At 32.6% G+C, this 22,895-nt stretch overlaps 1 protein-coding gene across 9 annotated transcripts in view; it reads left to right on the forward strand.

Moving 5' to 3' along the window:
- Positions 1 to 22,895, forward strand: part of CCDC88A (coiled-coil domain containing 88A) — a 128,084-nt gene that overhangs the window by 10,725 nt on the left and 94,464 nt on the right. For all 9 annotated transcript variants that reach the window (XM_045827310.1, XM_045827312.1, XM_045827308.1 and 6 more), the window contains exon 3: positions 17,659 to 17,767. In XM_045827310.1, coding sequence (XP_045683266.1) covers positions 17,659 to 17,767 — 109 coding nt within the window. The remainder of the gene's footprint in view (positions 1 to 17,658; positions 17,768 to 22,895) is intronic.

Raw genomic sequence — 22,895 nt, forward strand, 5'->3', positions numbered from 1 at the left:
TTGAAATATCCATTCATTCAGTGAATTGTTTCTGAGGACTCAGTATCTGCTAAGTACTGGGGGTATGATGCTGAATAAGGTTTGGTGAACATGTAAACAAATTGTGGTGTGATATACCCGTATGTGCTACATAGCAGACTTATATTCTTGATCCATGTTGTCATAAAGAGAAGTGATCATTTACATGGAGAAAGGCTTCTTGGCAGGGGGAACCTTTGAACTGGGACAAGAAAGTTGAGTGGGAGTCATAAATAATGAAACTAGGACGAAGGACATTTTAAGCTAAGAAAATATCATGAAGATATTAATAAAAATGGTGGAATCAGGGAACTGTAGCATATTTTGTATGGCCAAAGCAGGGATTGTATGCTTCTTGCATATGAGAAATGAATTTGAAGAGGTATGAATGGAAGATACCATATCCTTAGATACCATGTTATTAAAAAAAAGAAGATTGAGCCTAGGATAATTATCAGGTTTTTTACTTGGGTGAAGAGTAGATGGGTATTGCCTTTTGTAACTAAGGCATTACAGGAGAATGGAAAGTTGAGGGGGGCGGGAAGTGTGGAAAATAAGTTCTGAGTTTATTTTGGATTGTTTGGTGAACAGTGACAAATATCTTGTGGGCAAGTGGATACATAGGTCTGGAGCTCAGGGAAAAGGTCTGGAATAGAGATTTGGAAATTAGATTTTAAGTTTGTAATAGAAACTAAGGACATGGGTGTTGGGAAAAAATGTAGATGAGGGCCAATGACAGTTCCTAAGAAACAGCAACATTGGAGGTTTAAAGAAAGTGGAAAAATTATACAAAGCTGCTAAGAAGAAATCACAAAAGGAGTCAGTTAAAGATGAATACAAGTATTGTCATGCAGGGTTGATGACTTGAGACTTGGAAACCACACATTTGTGGTGGAGCCAGTTGGCATGGTTGAATAACTTACTAATGCTTAGATGCTCAGAAACTGACAAAAAATATCTGTAGAGTTTATTCAAAATTGGGGCTTGGTATATAGCTGTGAGGTAGGATACTCTCAGGTGAATAGTAGAATACAGTGTGAGCATTAATGTGAGGTGGAAAGATGTCATGAGGAGCAGGCTGATTAGATTGGAGGTTGCAATAAGGATGAAGGAAAAGAGGCTTAGAAGTTGTAAAGGAATAAGAGATGGTGGAATAGGTTGAAGTCAGAGAGAACTTTCAGATTTTGAGTTTTTGGAGGTGGCGATTCTGAGTTGGTGATTTAGGGCCTATGTGAAATAATGTTAATGGGTGTATAAAATGGAATAGGGTGAAAATAACTAAAGTGGAGAAGGAATGCACTTCCTTACTCTTTATACAGCCGTGATCTCTTGATTACCACTAGAGATAGAAATTAGTATTTTGAATTAAAATAGAAAGCTGGAAAATAATAGCTAATTTTTAATGGTTATAATGAAAGAATTGTAATAGGACTGTTAACAACTTTATTTTAGCATAATCTTTATATTAAAAATCAAACTCTGGGAATATCTCAGCAGTATTTTTTTTCAAGTTTTATTTATTGATTGATTTTAGAGCAAGAGAAATGTGAATTTGTTGTCCACTTACTTACACATTCATAGGTTGATTCTTGTGTGTCTTGACTGGGTGGGGATTGAAGCTCAATCTTGGTGTATGAGGACAACACTCCAACCAACTGACCTACCTGACCAGGGCCTCAGTAGTTTTTTAGGAAGTTTTTTAAATGGTATCTTCTTAATGTGACTACTTTCCTAGTCATGGCCACAAAAACCTTGAATTTCATGTTATTATTGACAACAGCCTGACTGGACTTTTTGGCCTAGGTGGTAAAGGCCCAATGAAAATGGTTTAGTTTTAGCTGTTGAGTTCTAGTCCAAAGATGTGGAGAATTAAAAGTTGTGGAGAAAGACCTGTAAAAGCAATATTCCAACCTGTTTTTACAAAAACTGGTTTAAAAAAGTAAATTACAGTAAAATCTCAGTTACTTTGAACATTCAAGGAAAATAAAGTGTTGAGTTTTCTCATAATTTAAGGCTAACTTAATTTTTTCCAACTCATCAAAATCTTCGTGAATGAAGTATATTTCCACTTTGTAAATGGAGTATACATATGTTTTAGAATCTTGTATCTCATTATTTTAAACTTAAGTATATGTATTGTGGATAACTGACCATGATGAATCTATAGTAAATGGTGAATGGTCCCAAGCATATGCTTGAAAACACATCTCTGGTTATTAGCTTGTTTTTTACCTTTCTTTCTTTAATTTGTATGAATTTTATGTTTCTTTTGAATGAGGAAAGATGAGAAAAAGGGAGGGAGGGAGAGAATATGTGTGAGAGAGAGCGAGAGAGTGTATGTTTGTACGTAGATTAGGGACCCCTATTGTTTGAAGTTAGATTCTGCCTTCTGTAGGTGTGGATAGTCAAGGTAACCTAAGGGAGGAAGTTAGATTTGTTTTAAACCTCAAAGAATGATTGGACTTGGGTAGCCATAGATGAAGAGAGGAGGGTGTTTTAAGCTAGGGAAGCAGCTTGAAGAAAAAGACTATTGTATTTATGATTTGGGAGATGATAATGACACTAACCTTAGTAGAGGATCTAAGTTGGGAAATAGTACATAGAATATAAAGTTGCATAGGCAGAGTAGACCAGATTATGGAAAACTTGAAAATTAACTAGTATAATTTAGGCTGCATATAACAGGCATTGGAGAGCCATTTAAAATTCCTTGTTAGGGAATTAAAAGTGTAAGTGTAGGAAAATCATTTTGGCATTAGTCTGTAGAACAGATAGTATGGAATTCATTTGTTCATTTAATATTTATTGAGCATCTGCTATGTACACTATCCAAAGTACTAAGAATACATCAGTAAATCAATAAAAACACATTGTATTTGTGATTGGAACAAAGGTGGGGACTAGGCAGGAACAAGGAAGGAAGATAGGTGGGTAGTGATGGATGGTAATCTGTGTTTATAGTGATGAGGTTTTAGACCAGCTTGGGCTGTTTGGAGAAGGAGCAAATTCAATTACTACTGCAAAAAGAATTGGATATATCTATATCCTAGATATAGTGTGTGGAAGGAAAGAGGGTGTCAAGGGTAAAGTTGAGCAGACAGAGTATACTTAAAATTACGCATTTATAGGAAAAGATGTTGAGTTTGGATATTTAATTTTGCATGAAAAAATAGGAAATTTAGTTTCTTTTTATTTTTCCTAACTTGCAACTAAAAACTTTTAAATGTATATAATATAGCAGTGTGTTTTAACAATGATGCCTAATTTTGTGTGAGAAATTTTTCATTAGCTATGTATTTGTGGTCCTGTTTAAATTCTCATTACTGTTGCCCCAGCTGGTATGGCTCAGTGGATTGAGCGCCAGCCTGCAAACCATAAGGCTGCCAGATCAATTCCCAGTCAAGGCACATGCCTGCGTTGCAGGCCAGGTCCCCAATGAAGTGAGGTATGCATGGGAGGCAACCACACATTGATATTTCTCTCCCTTTCTGTAAAAAAATTTTTTCTCGTTACTGTTAATGTATATTTCATTATTAGATTTATTTAGTAAAATGGTTTTGAGAATGTGTTATTACAATTCTTTTGGGCTATTGGGATACTTTAAAGTCGGCATTTATAGAATATAACTTATTTAGGAGATTTAATGGTTCCTTGATTGAAAACTAAGTTGCGTTATAACTGATCAATTCTTAGAATTTAGCCATCTTTGTATTACACAATCATACCTCGTGCTCGTCGGCTTCAGAACTCGTCAATCATATACTTGTTGCTTTTTGATGAGAAAAAAATGTTTCAGCACTCAGTACCTGCTCAGGGCACATAGCACTTGCTAGAACTTGTATGAGTCATGATGCCACCCCACAAGAGAAAATGCTTAATTGTTCAGTACTTGTGGGTTTCGGCACTCGTCTAGAGTTCTGGAACAAATTAATGAGGACTGAGGTACCACTGTACTTCTGTGATTAAGATTCAAAGTTTCATCTGTGATAACAGAAAGAGCTGAAAGCGGTATTTCAGAGTTTGGTCAGTGTTGTTCTTAATAAATTTTTCTGTTTTCTGAAAATATTCATATAGTTACTTGAGTTATTTACTCCAGAAGAAGCTCCCAGTTTTCTATGCACATTTCTCTAGACATTTGTTTTTGTTTTTTGTTAAATTCTACAACAGAGATATGAAATCCAGTATTTATTGAATATTGTACTTTTTTTCTGAACATTATCCATCAACCATTATCCATCAACTATTTATAGCTGCTTTCGAAATATTCTAAGTCATAGGTCAGTTATTTCTCTGTTCTTTAAAAACTAGTTGTCTACCTTATTAAATTGGGGGTTCCCCAAACTGTATACTTCTCTTGGGCCATTTGTAGACCATGCTGCAAATTTCTTTAACTTGTTTATTATTAATAATCCTTACCTCCCTATTTGTGTGCCTTTACTCTAACTTGGTTTTCAGTTCATCACACCTTTTTAAATACTATGCTTGTTTATATCCATTCCTGTTTTTCCTCTTTATTTACTTCTTTTTGTTGTATGCATTTCTTCCTTCATTTTCATCCGTTGTAGTGCTTTATAAATAGGTATCTGTTATTTTGCCTTTAATTGGGGGGATTAAAATGAAGTTAGCTTGTCATCCTTTTGGAGCACTTTTTGATACACTGACAAGGGCAAATTAAACCAGTATTGTGGTAATCTTATTTTCCTCTTAATTGAATTCATATTCTTAGAGTTATTCTGTATGAGGACTATTTTTTTTAATATTAGAGAAACTGATGATGAAAAAGGATTTTATTATCAATTTAAAAACATTTGAAATAAGTGTCTATGATTGTATATATTATTAATTAGATTATACTTTGAAAAATATTTTTTAAAGTTTTTAATTTTAAAGGGCTTCATTGCTTCTCAAAATTGACAATAATACTTGTCACTGATAATTAATCAAGTGAACTATTTAAATTGCCCTAGGAGGGTTTATGGACTTCAGATTAAGAATCCTTTCTCTATTGAATTGATAATATGGGGGTGTAAACCATAAGTCTGTCACAAATCATGGGAAATACCTAATTATACATCTGCTCATTTTGAGATTTCTTGAGTCTTTAGGACTGAGTGGGTTGCCCTAGAATACTGATAAAAACAAATCTCTGTGACCCTATTGTAAGGATTAAGGACAAGAGGTAATAAGAGTTCCATAACAGATTAGTGATACCTATTGGTGCTAAACAATCTTTGTTTCAGTTACTGGCCATGTGGATGAATGAAGGATGAACCTTCATCCATATGAATGAAGGTTCTTTTACTTAAAAAATTTTTTTTTAATATTTTATTTATTTATTTTTAGAGAGGGAAGGGAGGGAGAGAGAGAGAGAGAGAGAAACATCAATGTGCGGTTGCTGGGGGTCATGGCCTGCAACCCAGGCATGTACCCTGACTGGGAATCGAACCTGCAACACTTTGGTTAGCAGCCCGCACTCAATCCACTGAGCTACGCCAGCCAGTGCTAGGTTCTTTTACTTTATAAAGGCACCAGTTAGCATAATATTGAGTACTCAGGTCTCCATACCACGAATAGGAATTGATTTTCCAAATACAGTGGCTCTCAAAGTGAGATCAACGGATTGCTGGGGGTCTACTTGTCTGTTAGGTCAAAATTATTTTCATAATAATATTAAGATATTTGCCTTTTTGGCCTGTGTTGCAAAAGCATTGATGGTGCAAAGCAAATATGGGTAAAACTACCAACGCATTAGCATCAGTTAAGGAGTGGTACCAAATTGTACCAGCAGTTATTGTATTCTTCACACAATGTATTATACTTACAGTTAAAAAGAAATCCATTTGCACTCAAAAATGTCCTTGATGAAGCAGAAATTATTTTATTGAGTCTTGATCACTCATTACATATCTTTAACATTCTGTAGAACAAAATGAGAAGTATGCATTAAACATTTGTGTTGCATAATGGAGTGTGGTGATTATCTCAAGGAAAAATACTGATGATTTTCTTTGAGCTACAAGCTGAACAAGTCTCTATTTTGTGGAACACTATGTTTACTTGAAAGAACTACTGAAAAACCATAGTTATTCAGACTTAAATATTGGGACGTTTTCTCAAAAATGAGTAAAGTGAGCCTGTTACTTCAAGAAAAATAACTGATCATGTGTGTTATCAGTAATAAAATTTGAATTATAGAAAATGTGAGCTTAGAAGGCTTCTCAATATTTAAACTTTTCTGATGAGATTGGAGGTGATATTAATCAAACTGATTTTTATATTGAATGATAAAATGCCAAATTTGGAAGATCTCTACCAATAACTCAGTAACCAATATTATCAAAATGACCAATGTATAATAAGAAACCATGGGTATTTAAAAGATTCATTCAGTGTACCAGATAGACCAATGGAAGAAAAGGTCATTGATATGATTTCAAGTTCTACTTTACTGAATTTTGGTAGCATCAAGGAAGAATGTCAATAATTTTCTGAAAGGCTATTAAAATATTCTTCCCAAGTTTATCTTTGTCAGTTTTCTTTATGTACTTAGAACAAAATAGTGTATTTACTAAGCATTGAATACAGAAGCAGAGTTAAGAATCCAGATGTGTTTTATTAAACCAAACTCTAAGAGATTTACTCCATTGTAAAATAATGTCACTTGCCTCTAACATTTTTTGTTTTTAGAAAAGATAGTTATTTATAATAAAAATGTTCTTTATGTTAACATACAATGTGTTTTATTTTTAGTGGATGAGTAAATTATTTTTCAGTTCTTAATTTTTAAAAAATACTTAAAAAATTTATTTTTAGAGGAGGGGAGGGGAGGGAAGAAGAGAGGTAGAGAAACATCAGTATGATTGGATACATTGATCTGTTGCCTCTCATTTGCCCACAGCTGGGGACATGGCCTATAACCCAGGCATGTGCCCTGACAGGGAATTGAACTGGCGACCTTTCAGATTGCAGACTGATACTCAAACCACTGAGCCATACCAGTCAGGGTTCTTAACTTTAATTTTTAATATAGGAAATGTATATAGATATAACTTATATAAACTAAAGCTCTCTGGAGCCTCAGTAAATTTTTTTTTTGAGCCTCAGTAAATTTTAAGAGTGAAAACGAGTCCTTGGACCAAAAAGTGAGAAAACTGCTAGCCTGATTTTTGAGAGATCATGTTGGCTCATTCTAAAAAATAAAGGGTAGATTTTCAGTAATTTTTTCCAATTCAGATAAAATCAAGGTTCATTGTATGTATACTATTGGACTTTTATTGTTTTTGTGTCCATTTGAAACTTTTAAATCAAAATATTTGTTTTGTTTGTTAAATCAGTGAAATCACTGTGTACTGTTAGCTCAGTCTTGGGCTAACTAGAATATGTCATAGATATTTCTTCAACCCTTGAAGAAGTAACTTAATGTATCTTAAATTATGATAAAGTACTTGAAGGGGACTGTGTGGATAATCTCTCTGTGGTAATTAATTGTGTATCACATACCTTTCCAAAAATGACTTTACAGTCATTGTAAATATTGAATTAGTTAACATATGTGAAAGTATTCTGTAGGTATATAAAATATTATATTAATATTAGGTTTTATCATTGGCCATCATACACAGTGATACAATTTGTGAGAAAGAAGAGAAATAAAGGTAAAGGGATCCTCTTTTTAAAAAACAACTATCTTCTCTTGTCATTCTCAAAGCTAAGATATAGATACCTCACTACTTACATAACCCTACATTATAATGATATTTACCCAGTTAATTATTTTTGATAAAACAATCATTCTGGTATATGCACATTTAAAGTTAAATATGTAAATAACTTAGTTATTTCAAGTGTTTCACAGTGACGTGCAAATGTTATATAACTGTGTTGCCATATAACATATCTCTAAAATTTTTAAAGCCCTGCATACAACTAGTTTTAAATTAGAGTGGCGTGATAAAAAACATGAGCACATGTAGTTGTTAAGCACCAATACAAAACAGATGGTTCAAGAGGATACATAACAGGTTTACAGTCTGATTAGAAGAGCATAAAGCCATTAAAACTATCACATTTCTGTTTCTCATAGATATTAGTCAATGAATAAGTAAAGACATAATCCTTGGATATACAAAGACCAAATCTTAGAATTTTAGTTTTGTGGTACTGTACACTTTTATCTGTTATCCTAATTTAAAAATTACTATATACTGTGGTAGACAATACTATTGCCTGTTTATTGAAATCAATGCATCTTGTCATAAGCAGGTCATTTATAAATGTGAAATTGCTTGAGGCTCTCATTACTGCCATGTTCCATTTAACTTCTGGCTGGACAAATTTGAACAATATCGCCTAGGCTATTTGCCTGTAAAGCATTTTTCAGTTTTTATCTTATAAAAAGAAGTGGTTGATTTGAGATTATGTTGGGTTTGAAAGACCTGTGTGTGATTAAAAAGGTACTTGCTTATATATCACATATGTATCATTCAGTTGCTTATCCTTTATTTTAGAGAAAGTCATTTCTAAAAATAAATCCTGTGGTTTTTTTTAAGGTATGTTTTCAAAGGGAGTAATCAAAACTTACTACTTAGTGACTCTATCTTTGTTTAGCATTTTAAGTATTAAACGTGAAGGAAAGAATATTTAGAATATGTAACAGACTACAATTTCTTTTTAGGGAATTTTAGAATCATGCTGTACTACATACTGTTTGTTTAAATTACTGTATGTACTGTGACTTTTATTGTATGAAGAAATAAACCTTAAATTACACAAAGGAATGGAGTCCTTACCTTTTTACAGAAGAAAATTTTTATATTGCATTATTTTCTTCTTTTTACGTTAGTCACATGTCTCGTGACTGAATCTCTAGCAATGAATTCTGCTTACGTGTGCTTATGGGTGCTTCAGCTAAGTAATAGATAAAAAAATTTTTTGCCCTAGAAGTAAATAATATGACCAGGCTTCATAAAACAGAATTGTTTTTCTTTAAAAATTATTTTACATGGTTAAAAGATTATTTAATACCAAAACTTTCATAGTGAAGAATAGCAATCCTCCCCTGACCTTCTTCAAAGTAATTTCTTCTTTCATTTAGCCTTTTATAGTATGATAATAATGTGCTTACCCTAGTATTTCTTGATTTATTCCTTGTAGCCATTATCTGTTGACATCCTGATAATGGTAGATGAAATTTTAGCTTTTTAAATTCCTTACCTCTCTTTTTTCTTACCTTGTTTTTCTAATGTACTTATTATAACTTTAATTAAATCAGTAATCAGTATTTATATTAGTATAGCTAATACAGGGTGGGTCAAAAGTAGGTTTACAGTTATTTGTATGGAAATTATTATAATAATAAATGATAATACAAGAATTAACTGTTTTACATACATAGAGCTGTAACTATTTTTGCCCCACCTGTGTGTTTCCTGCAGAGCCAGGTAGTGTATCATTATTACATTTTTCTTTTTAAAGAGTACTGTTTTTCCTGAAGTTTCTAATTTTCTTGATTTGCATAATTTTCAGTAAATCTAACCTTAAGTTTGCAACTGTTTTTCATAGGAGAGGAGATGAGGACTTTTCAGTTAGTTTCACCTGAGGTTAATTTCTCTCACATAAAGAAGATCACATTCTTGGGGTGAAAGGGCTTGTTTTCCATGATCCTAGCATATGTCAGTTTGACCCTAATTCACATTAGGCATGCATCAAATGGGAAACCTAACCTTTGTAATTGAAAGTTTATTGCTCTCTAGATCCATGCCTAGAGTGTTTAGCAGTTATGCTGGTATCCAAGTCCAAAAAGTTTATAGACAGACTATGATGTGATATTCAGTGATTCTAAAAGAAGAAGGAACTTTCCAGTTCTGTTTGCATATAAAATAACTTATGGTTGTACAGTGTAGATTAGAAACTGAAACTTATGCCCTGAGTACCTAGGTATTAGCCTATTCTACCAAAGAACTCCATACTTCTATTCAGTTTCCTTGTGAGTCTACTAGATCATAGAAATCCCCTTAAATTCCATGTAATTGTAGCAAAGATTTGTAAACACAAAAACACCATAGTTTTATGAAAAGATGCAGAAAACTTTCATTCTCTTATCTTTGAAATCCGTGTTGAATGTGAGATTAATTTTAGATATTGGAGTACTTTTCCGTAAATTTTCAACATACTTTCTCTAGCTTATGTAAATTGTATTTTTCACTTTTCCCCAATTTCTAAAATAATTTCATTTGATGTCCTTAATATATACAAACTAAAGAATTTGCTCTTTTTATATTCAGAATTATCTTAATTTGTTACAAGCCATCTTAAAGGCTAAAAAAATGAAATATAAATCTTGAAAATAAAATTTAAAAAATTTGTTTAAGATTTTGAGCAAACCAAAATTCGAAATTCTTAAATTTTGCTCATTCTTAGAAGAGCTTTAGGCAAAGGAGGAGACTACAAAGCTTTTGAGCAACTGAATACATTTCAAAATATATGAGGAATATTGGACATAAAATTTAAAGAGAAATTTTAAAACTTTGTTTTTATTTCACTTAGCATAATGCTGTCCATTTCTATCCATGTTGTTGCAAAGGCTAGGAGCTCCTTCTTTCTGCTGCCTAGAATTCCATTGTGTAAATGTACCATAGTTTTTTTGATCCATTCATTTACTGGTGGGCACTTAAGTTGCTTCCAGCACTTGGCTATTGTAAATTGTGCTGCTATGAACATTAGGGTGCCTAAGTTCTTTTGGATTGGTGTTTCAGGGTTTTTAGGATGTAATCCCAGCAGTGGAATTGCCAGGTCAAAAAGCAGTTCCAGTTTTAGTTTTCTGAGGAAATTCCACACTGTTTTTCATAGTGAAATAAGCCAGGTGGTGAAAGACAAATACCATATGATCTCACCTTTAACTGGAACCTAATCAACAAAACAAACAAGCAAGCAAAATATAACCAAAGACATTGAAATTAAGAACAAACTGACAGTAACCAGAGGGGAGGGAAGGAGAGATGCGGTGGTGGTGGTGGTGGTGGTGGTGATGGTGGTGGTGGTAGTGGTAAAGGGTTTACAACAACTGTAAAGGACACATGGATAAAAACAAGGAGGGGTGGAAACAGGGGAGGGAGGTGGGGTTGGCTGAGGTGATGGGGAGGGGTTGGGGAAAAGGCAGAAAACTGTACTTGAACAATAATAAAATTCAAAAGTATTTAATAAAAATAAAAATAAAAAATAAAATAGAAAATAAATAAAACTGTTTTTAAAAAATCACTTGAAAGAGAACACAGACTTGGTAACAACTCTGTCAGGGACAAAGATAGTATTTACTTTATAAAAGTTTTGAAAGTAGGAATGAAATCACACATTTATTAGAATATTAGACATCTATCCCAAAGTATAATCCATATTACATAGTACCACGTAATAATGGGTTTGCACTCTAAATTTGTGTAGTTTTTAAAGTTTCTATACATTTTCATTTATAATATTAAAATTGTTCTTAAATATTTGTCAGAATTAAACACTTAGGTTTATAATAAAATATTGCTGTAATGTATTGAGTGGGGAAAAAGGAATCTTTTTTAGTTTAATTACTGTGAAAACATTTAGCAATATGCTCAAACAATAAAAACAATTAGTTGTTTTACACATGGGTTTCATAGATAACTGTAAATTGCTTAAACCTTTTTCTGTCAGTCTTTGTCATGAGTATCCTATATGAGAAAAGGCTGAAAAGAGAGTAAAGGGAAAAAAACAACTAAGATCTTAGGCAAATGACTACTTTGGACATTGATTTTCTGACTTACAGTGAAACTAGATACTCTCTGAAGTATTTTTTAGGTCTAAATATTACCACTGTATGTATGACTAGGAGACATTCAGGGGTGAGAAGTACAAAAGGGAATTCAACTATAGAGTTAAGAAAATAGAAATAAAAAGATGGAAGAAGGCTAGAAGGGAAAGGTATTTACAGAATATCTATGATTGCAAATGAAATTTCCATGACTGGGTAATATACCTAACATGTTGTTACTAGGGTTGCTTCTATTCTCTTCTGTCCATTACAAGTATATTTTTCTCCATAATGGTAGCTTGACTTAAACTTAGCTTTTATATATTAAGTAATATGGCTATATTAGGTACTCTGAGTGTGTGTTTAACTTAAACTGATGAAGAGTGTACCCAAGTTCATTTTATGAAGCAAGATTTTCCTTCTGCTCTCTGGGTGTTTAATCATTACTTCCTGACCATGTGGCTGTTTCTGCCATGACACATGATCTGACTTCTGTGATATAGTCTCCTTGTTTTTGTAAGTAACTAGTTCTGGTTGATGCTTTTATAAAACTCAGAGACCCACTTTTCAGTTATATTCTCATTTGCTTTGGGCTGTTCATTTTTTTCCTGGCACTAAGTGTAAATCAGTCCACTGGTCAGAAATAGCCTGCCTTATTACTATTCTCCCTGTTCTGTAGATCTCAAATTGTAGTTTAGGACTCTGTTATTCAATTGATCTTTAAAACACAAACTTTAGTAAAGACTATCTGTTCCAGACTTTCAAGTGAGTTGTCATCTCATTATTCTCATTAGAAAGCAAAAATTTTTAAAACACTGTGCTGTTTAATCTCAGATTGTTTATTCTTATTTTTATTTATTCAAACAATATTTATTTAGGACATATGCTAATTTTTATGTGAATATGTTATGGCCCCTGTCAGAACCTTACAGTCCACTGAGAAGTGAGAGCATAAATGCAATTAAATAGTGGAAGACCTGTGATAGAATTATGTATCCCTGCCCCCAAAAAGGGAATAATGTTATACTGTGTGGTGGAGCTGATGGACTGAATAGTCTGGGATTCTGAGGATGATTCAGTATTAGAAATTGTAACAGTGTAATTCACTACATTGACACACTAAAGGAGAAGAATCAGATGGGAACAAATATAGGAAAATTGGAGAAAATTCAACACCTGTTCAGATATTAAATAGTAACAGGAGGGAAATTAACCGGAAGGAGGGTCTCCATCAGAAAATTATGGTAGATATTATGTATTAATGGTAAAATATTAAAAGCAACCCCAATAAATTTGAGAACAAGGTAAGGATAGTTCTTATCTCCGTTATTATTTGTTAATGCAGTATGTAAAGAAATAGAAATGAGATATAAGATTGAAAAGGAGGAGATAAACTGTCATTTGCTGATAATATGAATTTTTTAAACCAGGAAACCCAAGAAAATGAACTGAGAAAACTAAATTTCAAAAAGCAGTTAATCAGAAGTGCAGTATAAAAAAAAGCTATAGATTTCCTATTATATACTAGCAATAATAGGTAGTGTAATGGAAAGAAATCCACTTCACAAACAAAAACCCAAGTAAGAGAAAAAAATATTTTAAATATTTTATTTATTTATTCTTAGGGGATGAAGGGAGAAAGAGACAGGAACATCACTGTGTGAGAGGAACATTGATTAGTGTCCTCTTGCATACACCCAGCTGGGGACAGTCTGAAACCCTAACATGTGCCCTGACCTGGAATTGAACTGGTGACCTCTTTCTCTGCAGGATGATGCCCAACCAAATGAGCCACGTGGGTCAGCATGAGAAAAAATTTTAATTTAAATGTGTAAGGCTTTTGTGGAAATTAAAAAATTTATTCATGCAAATGTCAGGATTTTTTTAATCCTCACCTGAAGATATGTTTATTGATTTGAGAGAGAGACAGAAGGACACAGAGAGACAGGGACAGTGATGAAAGAGACAAACATCTATTGGTTGCCTCCTATCCAAACCTGAACTGGGGATCCAATTTGCAACATAGGTATGTGCCCTGTCCAGGAATGGAACCTGCAGCTTTTTGGTGCATGGTATGATGCTTCAACCAAGCCACCTGGCCAGGGTGCAAATGTCAGTTTCTTGTCAAATTAATATTATTAACAAAATTCTTATAAATCTCCATGAGGTTTACCATAGGACCTTATAAATATCCTAAAGTTCATAGAAAAGAGCAGTATGTATTACTAACCAGCAGTATGTATTAGGATGATTTAAAAAAAAATAAAAGAAGGGCTTCTCCTAATGGAAACATAATAGTAATAAAGCTATAATAATATAAAAAAGTTTTGGTGATATAGGAATAGACAAATGGATAAACAGAATACATTCCAAAAATAAAAAATCACACTTTATATGGGAATCCAGTGTATCATAGAAATCAGTGGGAAATAATAAGCTCTTTAGTAATTGGTGTTGGAATAATTGATTATCAACATGGAAAAACTACAAATTATATTCAAGAAGACCTCTAAGAGCACCAATAAACTGTTAAAATAAGAAAATTTAGCAAGGCTTTTAAAGATAAGAGCAATACACAAATATTGATAGCATTTATGTATCAGTAATAACTTATTAGTATCTATATTTTTAAAGTACTACATTCACTCAGACAGTGAAAACTAGAAGGTATTTAAGAATATATCTACTAAAAGGCCTTCCTTGAGAAAATTGTAAACTGGTTTCTTTCTTTTTGCATTTCATTCTTATTTAAGGGCTGAATTTTGGATATGACCCCAAAAGCAGAAAAAGCTAAAGCAAAAATAGACAAGTGGCATTTATACAAACTTCCATACAACAAAGGAAATAACAAAATGAAAAGGCAGCCTACAGTAGTTATCAAAGTTATTATGTTATAGTAATTGATTGTGATCTGTTGAATATTATAGGGAATTGTGAGCTTATTGATATAAATGAATAAATTGAAGATTGGTGATGATCAGATTACTGATAAAATTTCAAAGTGTGAGCCCTGGCCGGGTGGTTCATTTGCTTTCAGCGTTGCCCCTTAGACCGAAAGGTTGCCAGTTCTATCCCTAATCAGGGGACATACCTAGGTTGAGGGTTTGATCCCCAGTCAGGGCATGTACAGGAGGCAACCGATCGATGTTTCTCTCTCACATCAATATTTCTCCCTCTTTCTCTCTCTCAAATCATTAAACATCCTCAGGTGAAAATTTAAAAAATCTTGAAAGTGTGTTCTACCAAAATACTTAATTACAAAAGGAAAATAGTTAACTGTGATGGAGAAAACTGTCAGCTATCAGTTTAATTAAGTGATGAAAGTGGGTGTCATCAGTAATGGGACAAATCAAAACTATGTACCACTTCTTAGGATGCATTGAGAAGAACACAGCATCTTTTTTGTGGTTTTCCTGTCAAAGATACATAACGTGAACTTAATTATGAGTCAGACACAGTTTAATCAGCCAAATCCAATTAAAGGACATTCTATGATATACCTGACCCTGCAACATTTTTAAATGTGTAAGTCATGAATTCAAGGAAAGATTCAAACTTTTTTTTCAGGCTGAAAAAAACTAAAGATTGCAATTTAGACTACTGAATGTGAAGTGTGATTTTGAACTAGGTTCTTTTTGATAAAGGACATTCATTTATTTTTTGTAACAATAAACTTGATTGGATCCTAAATATTAGATGTAATATATACATTCGTACTGGCAAGGGAATAGTTGAAGTAAACCAGTAGTTCTCAGCATACGGTTTGAGTCTCCTTTCAGAGAGTCCAGAGGTCTTCTTTTTTCTACGTACCTGGGTGAGGCTGCATATGTGTGAACCATAACAACACAAACAACAGGTTGAAGGCAGAAGCAAAGATGAGCATCAACCTGTTTTTAAAAATTAAACCAGACATTAAAGATTTGTAAAAATAGGGAAACAGTATCACTCTCCTCACTGTTTTTTCATTGTAAAATTTTATTTTTTTAAATATTTAAAATGTACCTAGTGATGATTTGATATACATTGTGAAAGAATTCCCACCCTCTAGTTAATTAACACATCTGTTACTTCACATTTTTATCTTTAGTATGCATGTGAACATTTAAGTTCCAATCTTAGCAAATCTGACTTATATAATACAGTGTTATCAGCTATTATATTTCACATTAGATCTTTAGATCTTATTCATACTGTAACCAAAAGTCTGTATCCATTCAAAATTATTTTAAAAATTGATTTTAAAGCAAGGAAGAGGGAGAGAGAGACGTAGGTTTTGTTGTTCCACTTACTTATGCGTTTAGGGATTGAACCCACAACCTTGGTTTATTGGGATGACACTGTAACCAACCTGGGCCAAGATGAAAGTTTGTACCCTTTACTAACCTCTTCCTATTCTCCTCACCCCTCAGCCCCTGGCAACTACTTTTCTTTTTTTATGCTTTTTTTTTCTTTTTTTTTCGACTTTTTTTTTTTAGATTCCACATATAAGTGAGAAGAGATTTTTTTCTGGCTTTGGCTTAATTCATTTAGGGTAATGCTTGTCAAGGTCCATCCATGTTGTTGCAAATGGTAGCTTTCCTTTCTCATGGCTGAATAATGTGTGTGTGTGTGTGTGTGTGTGTGTGTGTGTGTGTGTGTATGTATCAGCTCTTTATTCATTTATCTGTAGATGTACACTTAAGTTGTTTCCCTATCTTGGCTGTTGTAAATAATACTGTGCTGAATATGGGAGTGCAGATGTTTTTCTGAGATCCTGTTTTCTTTTCCTTTGTCTTATATACACAGAAGTGGGATTGCTGGGTTATATAGTAGTTCTATTTTTAATTTTTTGAGGAACCTCCATAGTGATTGCACCAATTTACATTCTGACTAACAGTGCACAAAGGTGCCCTCTTCACATCTTCACCAATGCTTATTTCTTGTCTTTTGATGATAGCCATTCTAATGGGTATGAGGTGATGTCTCATTGTAGTTTTGATTTGCATTTCCCTGATTATTAATGATGTTTAGCACCTCTTCATGTTAGCCATTTGTATGCCTTTGGGAAAATGTCTATTCAGTTTCTTTGTCCATTTTAAAATCGGGTTGTTGTTTTCTGGTATTGAGTTGTATGAGTTCTTTATAATACTTTAGATGCTAGCCTCTTAGAAGATAAATGATTTGCAGTACTTGTTTTCTTTCCATAAGTTGCATTTTCATATTGTTGATGGTTTTCTTTGTTGTGAGAAACTTTTAAGTTTGAGGTAGGCACACTTGTTTATTTTTGCCTTTGTTGCCTTTGCTTTTGGTGTTGCTGAACTTCTCATTCTTAACCATAGCCTGTTTTTCTTCTCTAGTTTCTGCTACATCAGAATCACCAAACCCTTTGCTTCCATTAAATCTACAGAGTATCCACGTATTAACCTGTGCTACAACTATGTTCTTTAATTTCCCTGGGATATTTCCTGTGATATACACTCTTCATTATCCAGTGAAAAGATACAACATTTATTGGTTATTAGCCCATAGTTTACATTCTTGATTTAAACAGATTTATTTGGGTTATGGAAATACACATATTCAAGGAAATAAGAGGTTCTTTATTCCAGGAAGTTGGGGAGACAAAATGATAATGAAGGGCAACATCTGACTTATGTTTAAATTTATTGTGCTATTGTCTTAGAATGTCAGACTCATTTTTATCAGTTAGAAGCACTGAATACTTCTCAAAGTAATCATCTGTCCTTTTAGATCATCTCTCTTAATTCAGATAAATGTATAGTTTGTTTAAAGAAAAATGTATTATATAATTATTTTTAGTTGTCTGTAGGTTAATAGGTATATTTCAGCATAATTTCAAAGTATTTTTTTATTTCTTTCAGTAATCCTAAATCGGAGAGTCAGAGAGTAAATAAAAAAGTCAACAATGATGCCTCACTTAGAATTCATAATCTATCCATTTTGGTGAGACAGATAAAATTTTATTATCAGGTAAGTAGGTTTTTTTCCATCTTGTATTTTAATAACTGCTCGTATATTCACATTTTTGTGTTATTTAGTATCAATCACTTAACATATACTGAATGCTTATTATAGCCAGGTACTGGTCTGTTTGCTGGAGATGGAACAGTAATAATAACATAGTCTATTTTTATACAATATTAAGATTCAAGCAGGCACTTCATTATTATCTAATTTTACACATAATTATTGTATTTCATGATTTTTTAAACTAATTTTCAGTTTCCTGGGAATTCACATAGTCCAATACTTTGTTAGCCTGCTTGAAGTATACTTTGAAGAATAATGCTTTGCTTTTTTCTTTTTTGAAGAGCTATGCTTGTGCTTTTTTCTTTTTTTTACTTAAACGATGTATATGTCATAATTTAAATATGAGGATATTAATATACCTCTAAGAATTGCTATAGCTGCATCACACAAATATTGGTGTATTGTGTTTTTTAAATGTATATATCTTAATTTATAATTTTTGTTATGATTTCTTATTTCAGTCATGAGTTACTAGAGATATGCTTTTAGATTTCCAAACATACAGTATTTTTCAAGCAATCTGTTGATTTTTGCTCAAAGAATGTGGTTTGTATGATAATTATTTTTTGACATTTGTTAAAAATTACTTGGCTTGGCCTAGTATGTTGTCAGTTTTATTAAAGTTCCATGTGTGATTGAAAGAGATGTGCATTCTTTAATTGTTTGGGTGTAGAGTCAGAGTAAGCTTGTTTGTTAATTGTAATGTTGAAACCTTTTGCAGCCTGATTAATTTTGTCTCTTGCTCTATCAGTTTTTGAGAAAGATGACTTGAAATCTCTCATGATGATGGATTTGTCAAGTTTTCCTTTGTATACTTTAAAGCTATGTTATTGGGTACAAATGAGTTTAAAATTAATTATTAGAAGAATTAAAGTATTTATCAATAACTATTTCTACATATTTTTCTCTTTCCTGGTTTAAAAGTTTTATACTTCACACCTATTTTTTTTTTTAAGAAAGCCACTCTCGAAATTATCCCTTTCATATTTATCATAGCAAAGGCCAAAATTAATCAGTATCTGTACTCTTTTATGAATAGTACTGTGTGATCTTACAATTATATAATTCCAGTCATTCCCCCTTTGACTTTTAAGCTGTTACTATCTTTTTTAAAAAACAAAGTTTAAAATAAATTTAGTTTTTTTATACCTCATAAATTAGATATTGAAATTACAGTTCAATAAATAAAATCACTATTCTTTCAGGTCACTCTACATGTTTTCCTTTTATCTCCCCGCCGCCATTGTTTTCTTTTCTTTCTCAGACCAGCTTTTGGGATCATTTTCTTAATGAAATATATAGGTTTTAAATGTTTGTTTAGAGAGGGCTTGTTGATAAAGTTTCTCAATGTTTTTTGTCTAAAAAATGCCTTTATTTCACCCTTGTTCTTGAAAGATAGATTTATTGGGTTGACAATTAATTTTCCCTGAGTGTTTTGCAGATTTTATTCTTCCATCTCTGTGTTTTTTATTGTTCTGGAGAAGTCAGCTATAAGTCTAATTTTTGTTTTTAGATTAAGTTGTCATTTTTCTCCACTGGCTGCTAATTTTTTCTCTTCTAATATTGGCTTTTTCCTGTTCTCTTATCTGATATACTTCCAATATTTCTATTACATGTACAGTAGGCTTTCTTATTCTGTCCTCTGAGAATTTTTTCAGAGCTGTCTTTTCAGTTTGCTAATTTGCCTGGCATAGTTGTCAAATCTCTGTTTAACCCACTGATTGATTTTTGACCCTCAGTAATTATATCTTTCATTTCTAGAAGTTCTGTTTGACTTTGTTACATTTGTTTTTCATTTTATTTATCATTCTTTTAATCCCTTTATTTACTTTTTTAGAAATTAAAAAAATTTCTACTTTAGATTTTACATCTGATAATTCCCAAATCTGAAAACAGATCTGTGGGGATCTGAATCTGCCCTGTGTTTTCATTTTTGTTTTTTTAAAAATTATATTGGTGTTTAGACAGGGGAAGGGAGGGAGAAAGGGAGAGAAACATTATGTGTGGTTGCCTGTTACAAGCTCCCCACTGGGGATGTAGCCCACAACCCAGATACGTGCCCTAGATTGGGAATCGAACCAGTGACCTTTTGGTTTTCAGGCCGGCACTCAGTTCACTGAGCTACAGCAGCTAGGGCTGCCCGTATTTTCTATTTGCCATTTTTCATGGTGTTTGGTGGTGGCAATGATGTGTATGTGTGTGTTTTGTGAGTTCATTTTGGGAGGGAATTTATCTGTGGAAATACTTTTGTGTCTGAGCCAAGTATGCGTTGCTTCAGAGGTTTGCTTTCTTTTGTGCTCCAGTCCACAACCACTTTTTAATTTATTTTAAGGAGCTTTATATTATTTTAGAAGCAATACTTATTTATGATAAAAAGTAGAAAAGTAGAAAAAAAGGTAAAATATTTACACTTCCAGTGCCTAATAGAGATTACCACTGTCAGTGACTAAATATATATACCTCTGGATCTCTTTGGCTGCATGTGTGTGTTTGTAAATGGTGTATTTGTGTGTTTATGTATATATTCTTAACTGAGACTACATTATTATAATTCCTTAGGGAAACAACCCTCCTCAAAATCTAACAAAGGCTAAGAAATATAGCTTTTTCCTTACCTTCCTTTATAAGGTTTTTTTTTTCTCTTTTGTCTTTTTCTTTTTCTCTTTTTTTGGTGGGGAAAAAGAGAGGGAGCGAAACATTGATCAGTTGCCTCTCACATGAGCCTCTATGGGAACCGAACCCATGACCCAGGCCTGTGCCCACACTGGCAATTGAACTCATGACATTTCAGTTTGCGGAACAAAGCCCAAACAACTGAGCCACACTGGCCAGAGCTGTTTTATCTTTTAACTGCTTTAACTGAGAAACCTTTTTAGAGTTTAGTCATGTATTTTTAAAGACTTAAAAAATCCTTCAATATTTTTGGATCTTCTCTTTTCTAGTATCTAGTACTCCTTCTTGTCAGAAATAGGTCTGTGCTAGATTTTTTACATTTTTGAGCCCAATGTTAATAGTGCCAAGATGACGTTACTATTAATGATTTTCTTTTTCTTTTTGAGTTAGAGAGAGAAACATCGATTTGTTGGTCTCCTTGTTATGACTTTATTGGTTTATTCTTGTATGTGTCTTGACTCAGGACTGAACCCATACATAACCTTGGCATATCGGGACAATGCTCTAACTAACTGAGCTGGTTCACTTTCAGGTCAGAACTGATTTGCTTTTTGAGTGTCACTGTTTATATCTGTAAATATTTCATTAATATTTTCTGGATGAAGTGATTGAATATTGTAACATTTTGTCAATATTGTTTTAGATATTTAAAATATGAAATATTACTGAGGATTGAAATTCCCCTTCTACCACTCTCCTATGCCCTTCCTTTAGAACCAATTTACCATACCATCTCTACCCTACCCATATTTCATATTCTTGGATAAAATGTTTCTAAGGCACTTGCGAAGTATCTTTAGAAATAGGTCAACCATATTATTTACACGATTAATTGACTAACTAAAATTATGTTTTATTCTCATGTATATAACCAAGATAGACATGACCTACTTTAATATGACAGATTTTAAGTTAATAAAGTCCAAAACAATGCAGTTCTTGTCACCTGTTAAATTATCTATCTTTTGAAAAAATCAAAATTTTCCCCAAAAGTCTTTCTAAAGCTATTAAAAATATACAGGGTGGGGCAAAAGTAGGTTTACAGTTATTTATATGGAAAATAATACAATAATAAATAATAATACAAAAATAAACTCTGTTTCATGTACTCACCACTATAAACCTACTTTTGCCCCATGCTGTATTTTTATACTGTATTTTGCCATGTATAAGGTACACTTTTGTGCCCAAAAGTTTTGAGGGAAAAATAAGGATGTGCATTATACATTGGTATAATGATTACATATCATGGGTATAATACTGGGTATAATAATCCCATGTATAATGTGCACAAAAAACATGGGTGTGCATTATACATGATAAAATATGGTGTCCTATTTACTCCTATGAAAAAGTATTTGAGTACATTTTGAGTATTCTGATTCACAAAAGGAAAGTGAATTTGGGTAAGTTAAAATTTAGAAGTATACATCTTTAGTTTTTGTTTTGTTTTGTGTGTTTTTCTTATGGGTTGGTAATCATCAAGGTCATCTTGCAAAAATGATTTCTAGGGAGAAAGGAAAACTGACTCAATATCGTGAGATGATTGTTAGTGTATATTCTCAGTAATGATAGGTAAATTTAAGTGTCAGTATTCTTTTGTTTTCATTTTAATGACTTAGAACATCTAAAAGCTCAGTAAAAATTATAATGTCATTTAGATTTCTTCTGAGTTCCACTTGCTTTTATTGAATGCCAAGGCATTGGTGAATGGAACAGACCATGTCCCTATTCTCATGAAATTTACGGTTCTAGTAGAGGGATAATAGAAAAGTAAATGAATAAAATAATTTTGATTGTGATAAATAAGGGCAAATGGAGTATTAATGAGAGAGATCTTTAGAGAAGTAACTGGTAACATAAGGTTATCACAAAGTTTATGAAACATACATTTTGTTATGTTGAAGTGGGAATTCAGATCTTTTCAGATAATCATTAGATCCACAGCAAGCATCTCTTCTTGTCTTGCAAAAAATATTTTTAAAATTTTCAAGTCAGAAAATAAGTAAATTATAGCTATAAAATTACCTAGGCTTTTTGATACCTTTGTTGAAAAGTTACTTTTATTTCTGTGAATGGAGGAGAAAGAGTAAATTTGATTATCAGAGACACAGTTTAAAAGTAACACCCTTAGTCCAGTTTTGGGAACTGTCAGCAGCTAGTGTTTGGTATAACTGCTCAGTCTGAATATGTTAAAATAAATTTTTGAGGCCCAATAAAGAACATTTTACAATTAGGAAATTTCAATTTATTAGGAAGCTTTTGCACTAATATTAAAAACAAAAACCAGATCTAATACCATTAATGCAGTTGCCAGAGAAAGCAGGTACTTTTTAAGGTTTTTCTTTAACATCTGTTATAATAAGCAACTTGTGGAGTTTAATAAAATTCAGTA

This window comes from Phyllostomus hastatus, unplaced genomic scaffold, assembly GCF_019186645.2.
Source record: "Phyllostomus hastatus isolate PE091 unplaced genomic scaffold, TTU_PhHast_1.1 phas_scaffold_78, whole genome shotgun sequence".
Lineage (NCBI taxonomy): Eukaryota > Metazoa > Chordata > Mammalia > Chiroptera > Phyllostomidae > Phyllostomus > Phyllostomus hastatus.